Consider the following 21,550-nt stretch of genomic DNA (forward strand, 5'->3'; position numbering starts at 1 on the left):
TTGTTTGCTGCGTGGAAACCCTAAATTTGAGCTGCAAGTTGTGCCAGTGCTTGTGGCAGTCACTGCTGTGGGAGTAGGGTGGGACACCACAGCTGGTGCCATTATCCCCAGTCATGGGGGATGTGGCTGGGCCCCCACCTTACTTCAGTGGGAAACTTGAGACCCCCAGAGCATTGTCCTTGGTCATGCCATGGTGAGGCTGAGCTGTGTCCCCTCTCTGTGCCCCCTTCCAGGGTACTGCGGAGGACCCGGGTCAACGGGGACAACCGGCTGTAGCCCATCCCGGCGGGCGAAAGCACCTCCAGTGCTTGTGAATCTCACAGCACGCTGTGAACTGGTTTCTATGGAAACGGCACTGCTATGGCCTACTTTCAGGCAGCTTTTCCAGTTTCTCTGCTGAAGTGTGTTCAAGTGGAGAACTAAAAAAAAAAATAATTGGAAATAAACCCCACCCCAAACCAACCCCAAGCACCCACCAACCTTCACCATAAAGCCCTTAAGAAGCGCGTCGGTGTGGACAGGCTGCCAGAGGCCAGAGACAAAACTGTCTATAATCACAGGAAGAGACCTAAAAATCTCCCCATCCAGCCTCTGCGTCACTGCTCTGCTGTAATCCAGAGATCGTGTGCAGCTGCCGGAGCCGTCTGCAGCCATCCCGTGCTGTGTCCATGCCCAGAGCTCTGGGCCAGGCGTGACTGCAGTGACCACGGCAGCACCTCTGTCTGTCCTGGTGACACCACATCTGACCTGTATAGCCACTGCCGAAGGGCCCAGTAGCGAAACTCTACATTTACAGGGCCGCTCTAGCTTTAAACGACAATAAAAGTGTCAGTATTATGTGTGTGCTGGCTCAGGTGTCTGGGGGTCTGTGCCCTGCAGACCAGGGCAGAGCTGAGGTGCAGCCATTCCTGAAGAGAGGTTGCATTGCTCCTTCCTTTCTCCTGGCTTCAGGAGAGAAAAAATAACCAGGAACAGCCCCAGGTTTTATGCTGTTCACTCAAAAGGGTAAAACAAAGTTATGTGCTCCAGCTGCCTGTGCTGTTCTGAGGTAGGCTGGGGACAGAACTCTGGGATGAAGAAGCACCACTGGAGTGGAGGTGTCTGGGCACTCACTCATGGCTTTACCCCATGCAAAATTGTCATTCTTTTGAAATAAATGAGGAGGTTGTGATGGTGCACTCCCAGCCCACCAACTGGAAGGCAGGCACAGCCCTTCCTGGGCTCAAGGGCACCACCCTGGGCCCTCACAAACCCCAGTGCAAGCACCACTCAACTCACGTTTGATTTTTACGCTCTTTATTTAGGAACAACCAAAAATGTCTGGTTTCATTTCAACAAACTGTACAAGCAAGCTCTTCCCCTTGCCCACCCTCACATCCACATATACAAAAGGAAGGGAAACTTGCCGTTCACTTCTCAGAAGTGGCATTGTTGCTACAGGGAGTTCTTGCCCTCAGAATAAGAGCAGGTAAAGTCCATAGCACGTACAAGCTACACTAGCCCTAATAATAGCTACAGCCCACAATCACAGGCAGCTTTTTTTGTTTCCTCTTTAAAACCTTTACCAAAAGTAAAAACTATCTCCTGTTTCACATGATTGCCAAGGTGACCATTTAAATTGTGGTCTTGAAAAAAAAAAAAAGTAACAACCCCCCTGGAACCCCCCACACCTCCCCGGTACAAAGACAGCTTTACACAGCAGAGCTCTCACCCTGCTCCCTCACTGCACCGGCCACCCTTATGAAAGGTCCCGTTGCAGCTACAGTTACATTTTCCTTTGGATAAATCCAAGCAAAAATTCCAGGTCATTCAGCACCAGCATGATTTCTAAATAACAATAATTAAAAAAAAAAAAAAAAAAAAGAGACCCCATTAGGCTGACTTTGTGGTCTGCTGAGAAACAAAGTGATCAACACGCTGTTCCCAAAGTCTCTCTTTTAGTGCAATGTTAGTATGTGCAAGGGGAATCACAGCCACGTACCCATAACACCACCATGAGCCAGATGGGGCAGAGAGAAAGTGCAATTTTAGCTAGAAATTTTCTATGCCATGGATTCCTAGCCCAACCTTCACTAGCACCAGTAAGCAAGAATCCTCCTAACACCACCTTCCATCAGTACAGGGAAAAGAGGGCTTTAATTGTGCCATCAAAATATGCCAACTGTCAGCCAACAGAGCACTTGGGCCATAACAAGAAAACCCAAAATTAAAAAAAAAAAAATTCACTCCTTACATAACTAAGCTCCCTTGCTCTGCTTTAAAGTTTTCTGATGCAAATCCAACATTCCTGGCACACACCACTGCCATTAAAACATACAACAGAAAATAAATTTCTCAATAAAAAGAAGAACAGGGATAGCCTGCAAGTGCCTTGTTCCCCTCCATGTGTTGCCTAATCTTACCCTGCTGGTTTTGGGATCAGCTGGGAAGTGACACCAGAGCTTTACAGGTGAGCTGAATCACATCAGGACCTTGACTGATTTGAAGACAGCAAAGCCAAAATGATCTGGGCAACAGGGAGAAGACATTTACAAGCATTTGAATTCTGTCACCCTAATGGTAATGTGCAGCATCCCATTCACTTTCAATTTGTGCCCAAGTGCTGAAAATCATCTTTTTCTTCTGATTCCCAATGAGCAAGCTTCTGATCAGTTTGCCTCTGTTACATCTGTAAGAGAGAGGCTGCAGGGAAAACAATATAACATTTCTGCAGGTGACCAAAATCTGTTGCTTTCCAATTAAAAAAATGAAATACCCAAAACCCTAAATGAAAAACCGGCCTACTAGAGCTTCCTTCTCTTGAACTGTCAGGGGACACTGAACAAAAATTAACCCAATAGGTATCTTCCAGCTCTGGTGAGCATCCTCCAACCAGGTTAAGGACTACAGTGTTTCTCTGCCAGCAGCTACTGCTTTGCTGGTGGCTTCTCCTGATGACCAGCTTGGAGAGGGGACATAAAATCACACTAAGTACCTGTAAGCACCCGTGCCCATCCTCCCACCACGCTGCAGGCCTGATGGTGCAGCATCACTCAGCTCTCAGGCAAGTGGAGATAGGAGCCTGTAGATCATTGTTTAGTGTTCAGCTAAAAAAAAAAGAAATTAATTCAAGGATGCTAATTACAGAGCTGAAAAATAAGGTACCCAAATGAAACATGGAACAATGTCTAGAAATCTCATGGCAGGGGCTGCTGACATCAATGAATAAAGAAACTCAGTTCCTTGCACCAAGAGAAGCAGCAGCCCTTCCCATGAGCAAGCCAGGGCCAGCACAAATCAGGGTTTCGGGTTATTAAGCAATTGGATTGTGCCCTTAATCTAAGCAGCCTCAGAGACATAAGTAACAAGATTCACATGGATTAAAATTGATGGTTTCTGCTGTGCCTGCCAAGCCCAAGCTCAGGCACAGCGGATGGAGGTGGAGAATTTAATTTCCTTTCCTTACTGACGCTGGCTACATCACCTCGATCTTACACCCCTTTTAAGTCAAGATAGTCATCTTTGATTAGATGATGATAAATATTCACACACTGTGAAGAATTGTGGTGACACTTCATCTTAACACCACAAGAGCTGCTGTTGGGACTGTCAAGCCACCTCTCAATTTTTCTTTTCAGTTTCAGATGCAAACACTTTTCCCATGTCCTGCACCAAACCCCGAGTCTGTTTGGAGATGGCACCTGTTTCACCTCCTCAGCAGAGAAATAGAAGACCACAGAGCTAAACCCTCAAAAATCTTCAGCTTATACTTTTATGGAGATTTCAAGTCAACTAAAAAATGCAGATAACAAGGAATGTAGGAGTTATAAAGGGAACTCGATCATGTTTTGATTTCTTTTTTGTCTCTAAATCTTACCCTCCCCATGCAAAGGCGTTTGCCAGCCCCGTTGCCATGTCCAAGGGGACTCTGCATGGAACCTCTTTTAAAAATTCTTCTGACCCAAAAGAAAGAAAACTCCTGCTGTGCTTGTATGAATGCATGGAGACAAAGCTCAAAAACCTCAGCAGCTTCCAACCCTCAAGGCTGGTTTTTCTGTGTACACCGGGAAATTCTCCCTCTAGCTCACAAGACTTCTTTTCAATTTTTCTGGAAAACTGGCTGAATGCAATCCAAATGCAAAATATTTCAGCTAGCGTATCAAAACATGGTTTGAAGGGACCAGTTCATACCATAGTCCTTAAGCATTCCTGTAGATGGAGTGGGGATCACTCTTCCAATCAGCCATAGGCCCTTAAGTGTACACCAAAAATCCCACAGAAAATCACCTTGAATGGGCAAACTACGCTTCCAACATATTTATATAGCAAGTAGTTAGTTAAAGTGTACATTTTTAATGTACATCATAATGCAATAAAGAATCAATGGCATATCTGAACTGTATATATGTGTAGTTAAATAAACCTGCATGTACACAGACACTACAGAGTAAATTGACCTACCTGTATTTGTTCTCTGAAGGTGACACTGTACATACATCCACATTCTCAGGCTGCACAACTCCCAGATCTGCTTTCAGCTCTAGAACCACCCAGATTCTGCCACCCTCTCTGATATTTTGGGGTGCACAGGATTGCACCTATGAGGGTGAACCCCTGGGCTGTCACCACAGGGCAGCTGTCCCTGGTCCCCAAAGAGAACCAGAGGGATGCCACCAGCCAAGCCATCACCAGCCAAGGTGGGATGGCTGCTGGTCGTGCCTCCAGCTGTGTCATGACCATCAGCAGTGCTCCCAAAGGCAAACTTAGGGAGCCTGGTGCCACACTGGCTGCTCCAGGTCAGTGCCACCCCTGCTCACAGTGTGGCGGGATGGCCGGTCTGGCTATGGGATGCACAGTGTAAGTGCCACATCCAGGGTGGCACCCCGCTCTTTGTGGGGTGCAGATCACCTCTGTCTGGAGCACATGGTCACACCTGGCCAGTGTCACAGCAGGGAAGCCCTATGAGCTCAGGCACAAGCACCCAGCACATCCCACCAGGCGAGGGGAAGTCTCTGCCAAACACTGAGCAGCCAGAGCCCCTTCCAGCAGCTGAGCAAGGCGGCGTCTTGAAGAGGGGACAAAGAAAGAATTGCAAAAGCAACAGCAATTAAAGGTAGAAATCAGACACCATCTTTGGAAGAGGTTCTGAAAGAGCTTTTTTGTTTTTAAAACAGATTTTTTGTAAATCTCTGGATCCGATCCTTTGGGGTTTGCTACCCACCCTCCTAATAAATATCATTTACCACCAACAATAAAGTCTCCCACATTAAAAAGCTCTCACTAAATAAAAACCTTCTACTGAAAAAGCTTGGCTGAATTGGCTTGGCAAAAAATAGGGAGCTATGACTACTCTCCATAAATACATCAGCAGATAAACACCAAAAACTATTTAAGTTAAAGGACAATGTTGGCTCCAAAACCAACCAGGAATGTACCAGCCACAAATTAATTCAAACTAGAAATTTAAATACAGTTTCTAACCACTCAAAGGCAGTCAATTTCTGGACTAGCCTTCCAAAAGCAAAAGTGAAGGCAAAACATGGAACCAATTTGGAGTTGAGATTTGATTAGTTTGTGACAGAATGATCTGACACAGCATTTGGCTGGACTATTCAGCTTGTTTCCCTTCTAGACTTTGTTTTCTATTAGAAAAGAATATTTAAAGCAAAAATGTTCAAGCAGTTGCATCACAGAGCAACCACCCAAGACAACACACGTTAAAAACGTACAGGTACCAGGCAGCAGGCAGAATAACTGGGAAATTTATTTTGCTCTTTTGCCAGAACTATTGCACATGGCCTGGGAAAAAAAAAAAAAAAGGGAAAAAATTAGAAAAGAGAAACAAAAAGGACTGGAACAAACACTTGAAATCACCAGCAGTGCTGCAGGAGGATCTGCCATGTAGGGCTGCAAGAAGGAAACTTCCTGGTGGCAGCAGAGCCGCTGCCTTGGTGACAACAATGAACCACTCACAGCCACGCTGTGACTCTCTGCATTTGTTCTCTGAAGAACAGACTGTTCTCTCCAAACAATGAAAAGGATTCCAGGTCAGGATGCAAAAATTATTATGTGCTAGTTCTCAGATATTAAAGAGAGACTTGGAGATTTAACAGCCTGTTACAGTCAGTCTCCAGGAGCACAGGGGAAAGTGTTCTAGCCAGCAAGGGACAAATGACACCAAACTCCATCCCCTAGGTCTGGGAACCCGCTGCTTATCAGAGACTATGCAATGCTCACTCTAACCTCATCTGGAGGGATAAGAACCTCACTCAAATTCAAGATTGACAGTTTTCTTCTCAAATCCCTTCCCTTTCCTAATACACTCACACCTATGTGCCCACAATGCCCTTCACTGCCAGGGCTTAACGACCAGAAAGGACAGGGAGGATATATGCAGCCATGCCAACCTTTAGAGAACAAACACCATAATGAACAGATGAAAAAAAAAAAAAAAAAAGAAAAAAGAAACAAGTACTATGCCATGAGAGTCCACATCTAAGCAATGACCTTGTTTACACAATGTCTGAGATTTGTTATGCTTGTATAGGCAGCTGTAGGCATTGGTATACGAATATGAAATCTGAAAGTCTGTCACTGGAAAGCAAACAGGAGCATCCTATTTCCTGGGTGTGAGCTGAGCCCCCGCCTCTGCCAGCTCCCAGCTGTCTCCTCAGCTGGGCCACCGAGAGCTCAGCACCGAGTGCCCAGCTTGAGCACGTGCTGTCTCGTGTGCTGTGCCCAAAGGTCTCATGTATGGCAGTGCTTCATCACCACGTCCTGCTCCTCAGGTTTGGGTCAGGCCGGCCCATGGGTTTCTTAAAGATCACAAATTTCTTCTCAAGGGTAAGAGCGGATCCTCCGGGGCTGGTGGCTTGAGTTCAGTCTGTTTCTGAAAAAGAACAGAGGTGTCAGAGATGCTCCTGGCCTTGCTCCAGGTGGGGTGCTGGGTGGGGAGGAGGGGATGCAGGAGTGTCTCAGGATAGACAAGATCAGGAGCCTTGACAGAGTCAGCTGCAAAGGAGGGCTAGCAACATCCAGAGGGATTGGGAAACCCAAAATCCTTGAAGGAGTGGAGTTGGCTTTGCACCCCTAAGGAGGGATGCACCTTTGCTAAGGACCTCTGTGCCATGAGATTTGACAGGATCCTCGCTCTGGCTGGCAGAAAGCCATGCTCAGAGAGCACTAGCAGGGGCACAGCCACCTCCCCAGCACAAAAGCTGGCTCTCCACCAGTCCCCAAACCCACCCTTCCCCTGCAAAGGGGGAGGATGTACAGCAAAGGCAGGGCCCATCCACACTTTCAGGACCCATGCTGCACCTTCTCCAAATTAGATAGGAAGGGAAGCAATGAATTTTACTTTATTCTTATAATTATTTTTAAAGGCCTGTAGTCATGGCAGAGGTGTGTGGGAAGCTCCAAAGCAAGGCAGTGGGACTGGAGAAGATCCCAGCTGGCCAGCAAGGAGCTGCGTGCATGGACCACCATGGGACAGGGCCAGCACTCAGCCATCCCCATCTGGTGGGAACCCTACCAGGCAGGAAGCAGCCGCCAGCTGCACTGCAGAAAAGCCCACAAAGGGCTTGGAAAGCACCTCTCCTCTCCACCACACACACCTTCCAAAGGTGAGTTCTGGAGACTCCATGTCCCGTCCTGCCTTTGCAGCCCCCACCTTCGCCACCTGAGCCTTTCTCCACACCAAACAAGGATGTTCACATCTGGAAAGCAGGCAGCAGGAGAGAGAAAGGCAGACAGGAGTGTGTCTGCTGCTGGAGGTCAGGCAGGGACATGGAAGGAACCAGTGGCACAGGACAAGCGGCCAGGCCCCTTTCTTCCCGAATAAATAAATAAATAAATAAATAATTCCATGGGTCATCTTCTAAAATGACCAGACACTCCTGAAGTTTCACTCCAGCTTGAAATAAAGCCAGGATTTGGTTTCTGAGTGGTGCCAGCACCCAATGACCAAGGCCGGAAAGGGCAGGCAGGCAGTGGTGCCCGTGTCATCCTGCCAGACCCTCCTCGCCGTCCTTCCTTCATGCCTTTCCTTCAGAGAGACCTGCTCACCACTTCCTCAGTTAAACCTCAAACACGAAGCTCTTCACTGAACCTGTTTCCGAAACACGAGAGGCCCGGAGCCCCGTGCCACCCCCAGCCCTCCCACGCCGAGGCAGGGGCCTTACCCAGCCCTGTGGCGGGCGGTGGGCCGGGGGCGTCGGGGGTCCCGGCGCTGCCCTCCCGGCCGCCCGGCTCCCACGCCTCGCTGCTCTCCGACGCCTCCGCGCCGGCTCCGCACGGCCCTTTCCGGCTGCCGGCCGCCTCGGGGCCGCAGCCCCTGCCCTCCTCCTCCGCCTTCACCGCAAACCACACCTTGAGCTGCTGGGCGCCGAGGCGGGCGCGCTCGCAGAGGCCGGGCACGTCCTCCTCCCGCAGCCCCTTGTGCTTCTCGTAGTAGTCCTCGAGCACCTCCCGGCCGGCGGGGCTGACCTCCACCAGCCCCGGGGGGAAGACCCCCCGCCGGTAGTTCTCATACCACTTCAGCTGCCCGTTCTTGTAGCCATAGCGGCTGTCCCCGAACCAGCGAATGACCTCGGCCCGCGGCAGGCCCGTCTGGGACACGATGGCATCATACTCCTGATTCGTGGGGCGCTGGGTCTGCACGAACATTTGCTTCAGCAGATGCCGCTGCTGGGCCGTTTTTTTGAAGTTCAGTTTGGTTTTGGGAGGGGTGGGCGGCCGGCTGGAGCTGCCGTCCCCCTTTTCATTTGCGCCGGTCCCCGGTACCTCGTTTTTGCCGTTGGACTCGGTCACTCGCAGGTTTTTCAGGTTGATTTTGATGGGACTCACCTTCCGCTCCGCCGAGTTCGGGTTGCTGCCGGAGGCGTCGACTGAGCCGTTTTCACTCGTGGCCCTCTGCTCATCCGAGGAGTCTTCCCCTTCCCCGCCGCCATTCTCTGCCTCCTCGTCCTCCTGTTGAGCCACCTCCTCCACTTTCTTATTCTCCTCCGCCACCTTCTTCTTCCTCCTCTCCGAGAACCAGCTGTCGATCTCCCTCCGAGTCATCTTCGTCTCCCCCCTCAGGCGGTTCACCTCTTCCTCCGCAGGAAGGGGATTTTGGGCAAAACTGCTCTCCAGGGCCTTCAGCTGCTCCGGTGCTCGCTCCTTGTACTTGGTTGGGGTGAAGTCGGGCGCCTGGTGCCATGACTGCCGCCGTGGTGGGTGGTGAGGAGCCGGCGTAGCCGCCACCGCTGCAGGGCTCAGCTCAGCTCCTCTGGGTGGGACGTCTAAGGTGATTTCAGGCAGGGAATCAAGAGCACTGTCTCCAGGGAAGACGGCCCGGCCGCCTCTCACGTTCCTGTAGTGGTACCTCCTGTCGCTGAACCATTTTCGGATCTCCTTGGTGGACAAGCCCGTGATCTTTGTCAGCCGCTCGACTTCAGCCTGGCCAGGGAACTGGTTTCTGCAGAAGCTGCCTTTGAGGGCTGAGAGCTGCTCATGGGACTTCTTATTTTTGTAGACATTGGGATCCAAGAAGGTCTGCGAGGAGATGGCAGGGCAGGCGGTGAGCAGGGACTGGGCGCTGTTGACCACCTTGACCCCGGATGTGTTGCTGGAGCTCACGGTGCTGTGCTGCGCTGCTGGCTGTGGCTTGGGGACAGAAGTCACTGCCAAGGTGAAAGAGGAGCTGGTGCCCTTCAACCCATTTGCCATGATGGGCTGTGTGACCAGCAGCCCCCCTGTCCCCTCTGGCTGCCCCACCACGTGGCCTGGTAAAGTTGCCTGGATAAGATGGGGAACAGTCCCAGGATTTGCAACCAGGGGCGTGTTCAGCACTGTAATGGTGGGTTGTGGCACAGACTGAATAACAGTGTTGAACATCTTCTTCCTGGCATCTTCAATCTCCTCTGGTGACCAGCTAATGCCCTGCTTCAGCCTCTGGGCAGTGAACCAGATCTTCAGCTGCTCTTCTGGGTACTTGGTCACCACTGTCAAGTAGCACAGCTCAGCTTTGGTGGGGTAGGGGAACTTGTTGAAAGAGTTTTTCAGGAAGCTGTTGGAGTCCATGGCGGCATTGTATGTGGGAATGCTGCTCAGTGGAATCATCACCTTGGGAAGGGACTTGGATGTAGGGAGCTGCTGATGCAACGGGGGCTGCTGCTGCAGAGACACAAGCTGTGCCACACCCGCCTGCAGAACAGGCACGTTTCCTATGATGGAGCCATTCACTATGTGGGATGACTTTGATGAACTTGCAGTGGGCTGGCTGACTGGCACCGACCCATTTGAGAATGAATGCTCCCCATCCTTCACCTCTGACTCACCACCCAACTGACTTGCTACATTCTCCTTCAGCGTGTGGATTTTTTTGGCCTCGGGTTTACCCTTCATTATCTTCATGATAGGCGTTTTGGTAATGATAATTTCAGACTGGCCGTCTGCCCCTTCCTCAGGGACCTCTGCTGGCAGGTCATGGCTGCTGGTGGCCTCACAGAGACTTTGCTCCACGGTTGTACGGGTGTCCTGCTTCACCACCCTCCAGACAAAGCCGGTCTCGCCGGCGTGCGACTCAGTGTTGTGGTGTGAGAGCCCTTTGTGGCTGTTGGCCAGGAAGCCGCACCCGACACACGCAAACGCGGGGTCTTTGCTAAAGTCTGAGTGCTCAGAGTCCAAGTGCCCAAAGAACTGGTGAAGGTCTTGAGACCCAAAGTCACAAGGCTTGCAGATGTAAGTGTCACCGTCGGCAATGCCGCGGTGCCCGTTGGACAAAGCTCCATTATTGCTGTTGCTGGCCCCAGCATCACTCGCTGCTGGTCCTTCTGCAGGAGCCTCTGCTTGTGTTCCTTCAGGATCATCTTCTCCAGCATCCTGTTCAGTCTCCTGAAGCACCAGTGTTTTTACTGGTATCATGCAGGGAGTTGTGGATTTCCTTTTGCTAGCCATCGCTACAGTTGATCCAGAGGACTATTTTTCTTTCATTTAAATTGAATTCAAATTTAGAAAGCGCTATTGCAAGTGTTCTGTGGTCCAGATTCCAGCAAACTCATGATGTCCCAAGGAGTTGTTGACAAATGTTCATATTTGCCACTGAACCTGAGGATAAGGAGAGGGAGGAGGGGTTAGTTCCCTCGGTATTAGACAAAGTACAACTGCTCTGGTATTTAACTGCTTCACTCAATAAATAATTTTTCTTCTTTTATGGAAAAATCTAACTTGACCTTGGATTTACTGTATTTTTCACACCTAAACCTGTGAACTATCTGTTTCAAACCAAACACACAAATGTTTTCACTTTTACAGCCCACATCAAATTCTCATTTAAGGAGGAAAACCACTGAATTTTCCTCTCATTCTACCCTGTCAAGACCCATCCTTGGTGTTTCAGCAGGGAGAGCAGTGCCTGGGCTCTCTGTGCACCCAGCTCAGCTTCACACAGGAGGTGACACCAGGCAGGGTCACCTGGGAAAGATGCCTGCTTTCCATCACAAAAAAAGGCTGAAAATTCCACATATTCCCCACAGAACACTTCAATTTCTTCAAAATCAGCATTTTCTATCCACCCTGTCAGGAAGTTTCTTGCCAGCTCAGAGCACCGTGCCTGTGCCAAGAGTCTCTGCAGACACCCAGAGCTGCTGCTGCGAGCGAGGAGGCTGCAGAATTTTAGCCCTTCTTGCTCAGCAAGCCTGCAAAGCATTCGGGAGGTGCCCTTCCCATCCTGTGTACACTGCATTCCTGTCCCAACACCATCTGTGAGTCCTCGTCTGGAGCTGCAAGGCAAGGTAAAGGCCTCAAAGCTCAAGAGCAGCATCACAATGTTCCTGGCTCCTAGGCTTCCCCTCCCACCATCTCTGCAGCTTTTGGCAGTCACACCACCCAGTGCACTGGAGTATTCCCTTACAAAGTGTAATTTCTCGTCAGTGCAAGCCCATCTCGCTGGCCTTGGGCTAACCAGAGATTTGTTACATTTTAAACTAAAACCGAACAAAAATAAGCAAAACCCAACCAACCAACAACAACTTTTTCCTTTATTTTTTTTTTCCTCCTCTGAAGCTAAAGCAGACCCTGAAGTGCTCCAGCCTGTGGAAGGTCAGGGCTGGCATTAGCCACAACCTTTTTCCTGGCCTGATGTAGCTTTCCCACTTGCACAGCAAATGCTCTGTGCCTGACATCATGATGCCAGGGCAGTAAAGCTGCTGTAGCTGGCACCAGGAGTCATCTGCCTGGTGACACCCCTCTGTCAACTTTTCTACAGCAACTCTGCTTTTTTTTTCTCTTCAACAGAGGGATAAAATGGTATTTTTCCAGACTGCAAGGTCACTTGGAAGCATATGGATGTACTGATTCATATTACAAAGACTCTGTGCCAGATTTCCCTGAGATTTACAGTAATAGCAACTGAGCTTTATAAAAACACTCATAAAAACTTGAACTTTAAAAAAAAAAAAAAGACTTACCATCCTATGAGATGACTCACAGAGGTAATTCCTATCAGTTACAGCAGTTGTGCACCAGCAGCTTTCTCAGATCAGATATTTGGAGCTGATCTCATGCACTGAGAAATGCAGATCAGGCAAATGCCTTGTTGGTGCTTAGGCAATACCTCCTGTGCTTAGTTTTGTTGGTAGTTTTTACAACAGAGGAATGAAAGATCTTCATGAAAAAGAAATTAAAAAAAAATCAAATGGAGGAAGTTCAATTTCAAATGACCTCCCTAACTTTCTTAGATTATTTAAAAGAGCTTGTTCTGAAAGCTGACATCATTTTTTCCAAACGGGAGAGCCTGGATGGCTGGCTCTGGCCTCAGCAACTCTCAGGCACCGTTTGAAAGACTGACGGGAAAACGTAACTTCCCGTTAATGTGGGCTGATCTGAGATTACAAAACAGTCCTGTAAACAGTGTTAGTCATCACTGAACTTGGCATCAGAAAAGACTGCTTGCTATGCTAAGGCATGGTGAAGAGCTAGAAGTTATAACTTTAAAAAAATTCTATAAATAAAACAGGTATTAAAACCGTGAGCTGGATTTAGACTGTGTGGATTGCACATCTCAATACCTGCTTTGTGCCACTCTCATCCCACCTTCTCGTGGTTAGTCCTGCCCTCTGCAGAGGGCCAAAAAGTTATTCTTTAGCATTAGCAAGTGGAATATTTGGATGACTATGAATGGGCTGTGCTATTCAGAGGGGAACAGCATCCATTTGACACCAATCCTGAGATCCTCATTTTTGATGCTAAGTTAAATATTACACACTCTAGCAGGCTGCCATGACCTTTCCAAGTCGAGTCAATTGGGGAAAAAGCACTAAGATCAGCCTGAAGGCTACAAAATACAGCCTTAAAGGCTGAGAGGAGTTTCATGTCAGGGAAGCAATGGTAAAAGAGAATACTTACTTCATTTTATCTGGCAGCTTTAGCACAGAGAGAAGCTGCTGGGGCCTCTGCAACCTTTTCTCTTTCCAGCAAACTCCAGAGTCTCTATTACTGAGACAGCTCCAGTCCCTGACAGATTTGACCCAGTGTTTATGGAGTCTCCAGATATCAAAAAGATGATTTTTATCTGTCAACAGAGTAAATTTGATACACAGCAAGGCGACTCACAAAGACCCCCATTGTGCCACATTAACAAAGTGCCTCTCCCGAGCACTCCATCGCTGTTATTTTGGCTAAGTGTGAATGGCCTGACCCACCTACAGAGAACCTAAAAGCTCTGCATTTCATTTACCAGCACATTTGCATCAAACTCTGTGCTCTCTCCAACAACTTTCCTTAAAAATGCTATCAAAGCAGCCCCAGCCACCACAGCTCTCCTGTGGGGCTCCAATATTAATGCCACCTGAGAACACAGATTGCAAATTTTAGCTGGAAGTGAATCACAGTGGCAATTTACTGAGGGGAAAAAAATTAATCAAGTGTACTGTTTGTCCATTTCATTTCCATGGAACAGTTGCATAACTACATGTCGGGAGCATGTTTTATTCACTGCTCACCTTCTGGAATGCACTTAATACTTTAATACACCACTAATATATAACAGAATGGATAATTCACAGATTTCTCCCTCATTAAAGTAAGTGAGGCTGTTCTAATGGATAGGGTGAATTAATGGCAGAAAAAATAATCAATTGAAAAAGATCCTTACAACTCATCTCAGTGTATATATCACCACTGCAGATGCCTCAGACCCATCTGCACAGCCGTGAGTGAAGAACTCTATTTCCTGTGTACTATTTTATGATTAACTGGAAAAAAAAAAAAACAAAGCTGAATGGAAGAGTTACCTGGAGCCAAGAAGACAAAGTTATTGTACTTAAATTCATGGTTCCAATTTAATTTATACCTGCTAATTTCATAGCAAGGTAGCAGAGTAAGCAGGTCAAATGTTCAGTGCACCTAAACCATCCCTGCTGCTGGAAATTTGAGGGAAAATTGACTTAAAGCAGGGTAAAACCAATTTTTTCCCAGTGATGCTCACAGAAACTAAGGCTGGAGGGAAAGGTGGTAGTTCCAGGTACAAAACCAACCCTCTGCACAGCAGCTTTGCCTCTGCTGAGGGAAACAATGCCCAGACCAGTCACAGTGAGCTCTGCAATAGCAGAAAATTTACTTCTACAGTGATTAACAAAGGGAGGTTTCGAAATCTGCACTGCTGAGTATGAACTTTCAGCTTTTTCCAGCTTGGCTGGATATAACTGGTTTGGTTTTAAATGTTTCACTGAATTAACGAGTTAGGTTGTTAATGCAAAACATGCACTGCATGCAGTGCCAAGGTCCCCAGTTAGCAGATGAATTTTTTGTGACCTTTTGCAATCCTCGTCTAGAAACAGCAACCAGAAAACCCACTGGGCAGCAGCACCAGGACACAGCAGCTCCAGTCCCACTGCCCAGGCACGGGAATATAGGGACAGCTGCCCTCCCCTGCCCCCAGCCCTGCCAGCTCCTGGGTGCCAACACTGACACCAGGGACAAAGCTCCATGGGGACACAAAAGGATGGCTGCGTGTTCTGTGGGCTCTGGTGCTCTGCTGAAGAGGGAATGCTCCGTTAAAATGAAATGAAATTAATAAAAAATTAGATTTTTAAAAATCGGCACCAAAATAGAAGTAAAATAACAGTTTTCTCAACACTTTCAGTGCCTGCTAGGCAGGCAGACACGCTCCCCAGGTCAAAGTTAATGTTTCTGTCTCATATGGAGCCAAGCACAATATTGGCACTTTAAATAAAAGTGGTTTGTTTTTAAGTTGAAGCTCTGCAGGCCCCAGCTGATAGCATCATATGAGGGGGGAAAGAGGAAGAAATCAAAGGAGGAAAAAAAGTTGATGTTTTTGAGTTTTTGTCTCTCCCCTTCAGGCTCTACCTCCAGCCAGTGGCAAAAGACGCAGCACTGTCTCTGGGAGTTCCAGATGAATTCCCAATCACACTGTAATCAGCCAGGCCATTAAATACATGATCCCTGTGGCCAGCACCATCAACCCAAACCTGAGGGCTGAGCCCCCTTCCCCTTCCCACCCCCACAAACATCCCACTGTGTTTGACAGCAGGTCCCCCCAGCATGACAAGCATGCAGTTTGCCCTGGGAGCCAGCTCAGTAGCCTGGGACTGGGTGCATTTACCATGGTGCTGGGGAAGGGAGGATAAACAGGTCTATGTATTTGGGGTACAGGCCCATGGCCACCCTGTTGCCAGCCAGGGAGTCCTGGGACTCTTCCTCTTTGGCTAGGCATTAACATTCCTTCTGCCTTTGCAGTCCGTTCATGAGAAGTCATGTAGGAATTTCACCAGTCTGAATTATTTATTGCTAAAAGGCGCCCAGTGGGGGCTATTGCTAATCCATCCCAGGGACACACTGTGTGGATGGACAAAGATCTCTGCAGGCCACATCCCTGTCATTCGATATGGACAGACACAGCCAGCAGGGACAGATCACCTCTCCAGAGAAACTTCCAAGGTGTGGGAGAGACGTCTCTGCCAGCCGTGCCAGCATGCTCTGTGAAGGAGAAGAAAGGGCAAGATTTGGCAGGGCTGAGCTCCTCTGCTCCCACTCTGCGTTGTGCATCCCAGCTAGCTGGAGTCCAGCACCCTCCCTGAGTAACTCTGCAAAGGCTGCAGCTGGGAGGAAGTCACACCATGGGAACATCTCCAGCAGCCTAAAAATGCCAGCAGCAGAGCATCACCCTGGCTTCTGGCACACATCCCCACACCATGCCCTTGCACCTGGAGGTAGTGTCTGCCACGCAAAGCCTGGTTCACAACCCAGACCAAGGCCATGACACACTTAATTCTTTGGGGGTTTAACCCCATTCAGGACTGCACGTTCATCAATGAGCAGTTGGTGAGATTTTCCCCTCCAGAGCAGATTAGTACCACACTAACTGCAGGCGCTCCAACCTTAACATGAACAAGCAGAGCCACCAGCAATACACAAACCTCAGCCCCAGAGAGGCCACACAGGCAAGAAAAGCTCTTCACATCTTATTATTTCACACTGCACAAATGTACAAACACACGCACAAACTTCAGCAGTTTTCAGCTTCAAGCAGCATCACAGTCAACGTTTGTACTAAGGAACAATTTCTCTTTATGCCAAGTGGTCAGGGTGCTTTGTAGCTTAAGCCTGGCTTTGAAACCGCGGGTACAGTCTAAATGCAGTGGGAGCCGGTTGACCGAACAATCGTATTCATTCTCCATTCCTTGGCAGGCCTAGAGCAGAAAAGCGTCTTTTCCATTTAGACCAGTTAAACAGAGCTATTCATTAAAATTTCACCCTTCTCCGAACTGCTGGACTTCTCCATTTTAAACCTGCCTTTAAGAGAAGCCCTCTCTCCTCTGCCACAGTGCTCCTCATTCCCCTGTCTCAAGTAGTCGCCCATTTCTGAGCTGTGTGTTTGGATTGCTCTTGTGCTGTAACAGCAGCACCTCTCCTGTGTGTTGGTATCTGGGCAGAGGCTGCCTCACCACTCAGGGACTAAGGGCAATTATCTCTGCTTTTTTTTTTTTTTTTGTTTTGTTCCCCAGACAAGCACAAAACTGAGCAAGATGGAAGGTTAGAAAGAGCCGGCTGAAACAGAACATGATTAGAGTATAAAAATAGGTCACTGGGATAATATAACCTTTAGACTTTTGGCAATGTGCCCCCCTTAGAGAAAAGCCTGTGTGCTATATTTCAAGAGAATGTGAGGAATAAAAAACAACCACCACAATACACATCAAAACAAAACCACTGATCATCCCTCAGAGCTTTGCGTGCTTCTGTTTGAACATCACTAACATTAATTCACTCCTTTTCCTCTGCCTTTATCCATTTGATTGAGCACAAAATAAATGTTATGTAATCATACCATTAACAGCTTCCAAAAAAGTAATAATCTCTTTTGGCACAGAGGCTTCATTACAGATTTGCTCTGCATTGCACTACCTTTGCAGGGCTCACAGTTCCAGCAATCCAGGCACCCACCTCAATGGCTTCAATCCTCAGATTTTGTCCATGCTGCAAAACATTCCTGCCATTCCCCCAAAGCAAAAAGCCCAGCAGACAGATAATCACATCTCAACAGAGCCAGCTCAGAGGTTAGCACTACCAGCAGAGAACACCAGATAGCATTTATGGAGCTTCAAGAAGTCCCTCAGCTCATCAGTATGTGGGTGTCCCATCACCTCACACTCAGCTGGTGACTGCCAGCAGGCTGGTTTGTGCCTGAACAGGACAGTATGACCATGCTGGTAAACATACTGGAGTTCCCATTTCAGCCCCTTGTGCTTTCTCTAGGATGTTTTATCTTTGCTTGCACTGTCAGGGCTTTATTCGTGATTTCATCTGAAACACAGGTACCTCACACATCAGTTATATCCTGCCACACCACCTTCAGATGTACCACACACTTTGTGATCCCACCCTTGGAGCTCATTGTCAAGCATCACCATTTCTGTAGGACAAGCCCAGCTTTGGCAGACACAGCCCTTCAGAATGCAAGTGAAGATGAATAGGTTACACCTAAAATACACTTCTTTGTGTTTTATTATCTGAAATTACTGAACTGGCTTCAAGACAAAAATCTACAGGGGAGCTCAGAGCAATGAATAAGCACCAGAGGTAGATCTTTGTCCACACCAAATTTCCAACAAGGATACTTGAGACTTTTAAATCAGCAGGGAACACTTGGCTGAGCTGCTGAGGGGCCCACAGGTGTGAGCACCCAATGGCAACAGAGCACGCACAGTGCCACAGCCCCGCTGTGCTCTCAGTGCAGCTACAGCCTGCCCCTTCCCAAGGAATCATCTTGGAGAAGCCTTGGAGCCCACCTTTCTGATGTAGCTCTGCTCACAACCCCACTGCCAGGCTTGCACATCACCTCCATACAGGTGATCTTAATTGAGGGGCCATCACCCCAAATTCGGGAACCACAGCTCTAATGCCAGCACAACATTTACCGTTAAAAGAAAACCAGTGTCAGCTTTTATACCAGCACCAAAACGATCCCCCTGCAGACACAAACCCAAAAGCCTGTCACACAGGTTTCTCACCAAGCATCCAAGTCCCCTGTGGAATGAAGAACCTCTTGCTGAAGCCAGGCTGATCACCAGGCTGATCACCAGTTACCAAGCAGCCGCAAAAGGGACAGACCCACAGCAATTCCAGGGAAGTAAAGAGTGCCCAGAGCTTTAAAACAAGATGTGGGTGGGAAGGACTAAACCAAGCTACTAAACAGTACCAGAGGCGCTGGAGCTGATCATCTGCAGCACAGCCTGATGACTACGAGTGCTGCAGCCCCTTCCCAGCTGAGCATTTTTGGATTACTTCATCCCCTGTGCCCTTTTGCAATATGCAGCTTCGAGAGCTGTGTTACATCCTGGCTCAGCCTCAGCTCCCATTCCTCCACTTACAGTTGCTATAACCAAAAAGAAAACTGCAAAATACTTCATCTGAAAGCAAAGAAACAGGGTTTGGCGGGTTGGGATTGTGGATTATTTTTTTCCATCCCCATGCATTCTGCTTCAGAGTCGTCCTTTCAGACGATGCACGCAGCCGATGGCTTTTGCAGCTTATTGAGCCCGCTGGTTTATGGCAATGTTTTTCTGCTCACTGAACTGGCTCATTCTTTCAGCAGAACAAACTGTTCCACGTTGAGGCAGGAGTTGGCTGTGTTTTAACAAAGGATTTTTCCCTTCTGACAGTGTTTTGCAAAAGACCCAAAAAAAGGAGTTTGGAGCCAAGTTACAAAAGGTCAGGAGAGGCGAGTCAAGCACTGGGTGTAGTTCCTGTATGTCACAGCCAGACAAGGAAATGGGTGGGGAGAAGAGGAATGGCACTTCGAGCTGCCATAATATGTATAAAGAGATATTAATGAGGAATGGGCTTTTAAATGAGGATGGCAAGGATGCAGGCACTATAATTTTTGCTGTACAACAGCAGGCTTGTTAGGTAGGCTGAGGCCTCTGCAATCATTTATCCATGTGAAGCATGCATTTGAGAGAGTTCAAGTAGCACCAGGAGTGAGAAAAAGGCAGTCTTATTTCCTTCCCCTCCCCAAGCTGATTTCAAGGAGCTACCACACTCTCATCTCCCGTCAGCCAAATGAATATTCAAAAGGCTTTTGCCAAGCCAACGCCAGTCAATCAGGGAAACAATGCTGCAGGGAAAAAAACACTGGGCTGAGAGACCTGTGTGAGACAGGCACCTCGTCCCTCACCACCGCTCTGCTTTAGCATCCAAGCCTTTATTGTGGTGCACAGTGTTCCTGCCAGGTCTGCTGCTCTGCCTGCTCCAGCCCCTGCCACCCCACAGGACAGCAGGGCTACAGCAGAGCTGCTGGATGGAGGATGAGCATCCCAAATCAGGGTGCTGCGAGTGGAGAAAGATCCTGGGACTGTGGTCCCAGCAACGCATCCCTCCCGAGGGAGCTGCTGATAGCTCTTCCCTCTCTTCTGCTACAGGCTGGGACGACAAATGTTTCCTGCATGGGATGGGCAGGTTCCTGGTGAGGCCCCACTCCCTGCTCAGCAGCAGCAGCTGGTAGGATTCGGGTCTTTCTGCTCTGTGCACTGTACATGGACAAGCCAAGATGGACAACTCCGGCCTTGCAGATGTTGGGAGGAGGGAGCCAAGGGGATATGCAGCAGTTGACAGTATGCCATGCCTAATGCTCAAGCTTTTCCAGGCCTCAGAAGATCCCTGAATAGAAAGAAACCACCCACCACTGGAACACAGCCACTTTTGTGGCTGGAAGGGGCAGATGTTCAACCCCATACAACAATGCAACACAACAGTTGAGGCTGTAAGTGAAGAATGCTGCATCCACTTAAAACTGAAGAGGGAAATCAGGGACACCATCTAATTCTAGAACTACCATTTGGTCCTGGTGCTTAAAGTTCACATACCTACTCTGCAAGAGTGGCACAGGGCTTCCTTCCATTGCCTTAAATAGGCAATATCCTGGACTAAAGCACTGAACCACAAGGACTTCAGAAGCATATGGTCAGACTGGCAAGTGCTCAGCTCCTTCAGCTGGAACACCAGTTCCCAAATAAGTTCAGTTCCTTTTTAGCACCTACATAAGTGACAGACTTCCAGAAATCCCAATTGGACTACACAGGACAGGCCCTGCTGGCTTAGAGAAGGGCAGAGCATTAAGAGAGCTCAGTATCTCTGACAGCCAAACCCTTTGTTGAGATGAGCCTGGGGAGAAGCTGAGTTTCAGAAATCCTGCTCACCACAGCCAGCTTTAAATCCTTCATCACTTAGTTGCCAAGAGCTTGGCATGGAGAACAACCATCCTTACCACTACACCCTCATTCACTGACCTCCAAGATTTCCCATGGGACAACCTTCTCCCTTTCTCTGAAATACTCACCATGTCTTTTCGGATTGATAGCAAGAGAAAAATGGATTTGAGACATGATCTGAGATCTCTCTGGGCAAAATCTGGGTATCTGGATCACGCACCTGCCGCCCAGATGCAATCCTGGTCATTTGCTCCCTGGTTAGAAACTGTATTTGTTCAAAACCATTTGTCAAGATACTCTGGACAGAACTCAGAGACACAGAACAAAGTTCAAGGGTTATTTGTGATATGAACTGTGCCAGTCAGGACTCTCTTCTTCCTCCAGCTATTTAGGGTCACTATGGAATGGAGTGGCCTTACTGGAGAGTCAATTATTTTTTTAGTTGAAAACTCACCATCCTCTAGATCAGCTGTGAGCTGCAAGCATCCCAGTTATTTACTGCTGGAAGCTAAAGGAATTTCCTTACTCTCAGAAGACAGACATTTAAAATTAGTTTCAAGTTCAGTTGTGATAAACAAATCACATTCTCCTCCTTTCCCTCTCCTGTTTTGTTTTGGGGTTTTTCTTGTTTGTTTTTTTTTTTTTTTTTTGGGGGGGGGAGTGGAGGGGGGATTGGTTGTTTGGGGTTTTTTGTTTGTTGTTTTTTAAATAATTCCTGCTAGTCCAACCAGCCTTTTCCTTAGTTGTTGTTTGCAACTCCTCATTTAATAACTCATTCACAAGGATGCACAGGAACTACACTCATCTTCTGAGAAGAAACAGCAAAGCCAGATCCCTGATTTCAGAGCTTTTCCTTTGAC

General features: G+C 48.2%; 2 protein-coding genes across 7 annotated transcripts in view; one reads left to right on the forward strand and one right to left on the reverse strand.

Moving 5' to 3' along the window:
- The window catches only part of PLCG1 (phospholipase C gamma 1), a 41,440-nt gene extending 41,005 nt beyond the window's left edge, over nt 1–435 (forward strand). For all 5 annotated transcript variants that reach the window (XM_068207520.1, XM_068207521.1, XM_068207522.1 and 2 more), the window contains exon 32: nt 234–435. In XM_068207520.1, the coding sequence (XP_068063621.1) occupies nt 234–276 (43 nt within the window). In that variant the 3' untranslated portion in view covers nt 277–435. The remainder of the gene's footprint in view (nt 1–233) is intronic.
- Nucleotides 436–1,279: 844 nt separating this feature from the next.
- Nucleotides 1,280–21,550, reverse strand: part of ZHX3 (zinc fingers and homeoboxes 3) — a 46,757-nt gene continuing 26,486 nt past the window's right edge. The window contains exons 3-4 of one of the 2 annotated variants that reach the window (XM_068207527.1): nt 8,824–11,067; nt 1,280–6,868 (exon numbers count right to left, since the gene is read on the reverse strand). In XM_068207527.1, the coding sequence (XP_068063628.1) occupies nt 6,803–6,868; nt 8,824–10,917 (2,160 nt within the window). In that variant the 5' untranslated portion in view covers nt 10,918–11,067 and the 3' untranslated portion in view covers nt 1,280–6,802. Of the gene's footprint in view, nt 6,869–8,346; nt 11,068–21,550 lie in introns of both variants that reach the window. The other variant, XM_068207525.1, reaches the window with a different exon arrangement.

This window comes from Anomalospiza imberbis, chromosome 17, assembly GCF_031753505.1.
Source record: "Anomalospiza imberbis isolate Cuckoo-Finch-1a 21T00152 chromosome 17, ASM3175350v1, whole genome shotgun sequence".
Taxonomy (NCBI): domain Eukaryota; kingdom Metazoa; phylum Chordata; class Aves; order Passeriformes; family Viduidae; genus Anomalospiza; species Anomalospiza imberbis.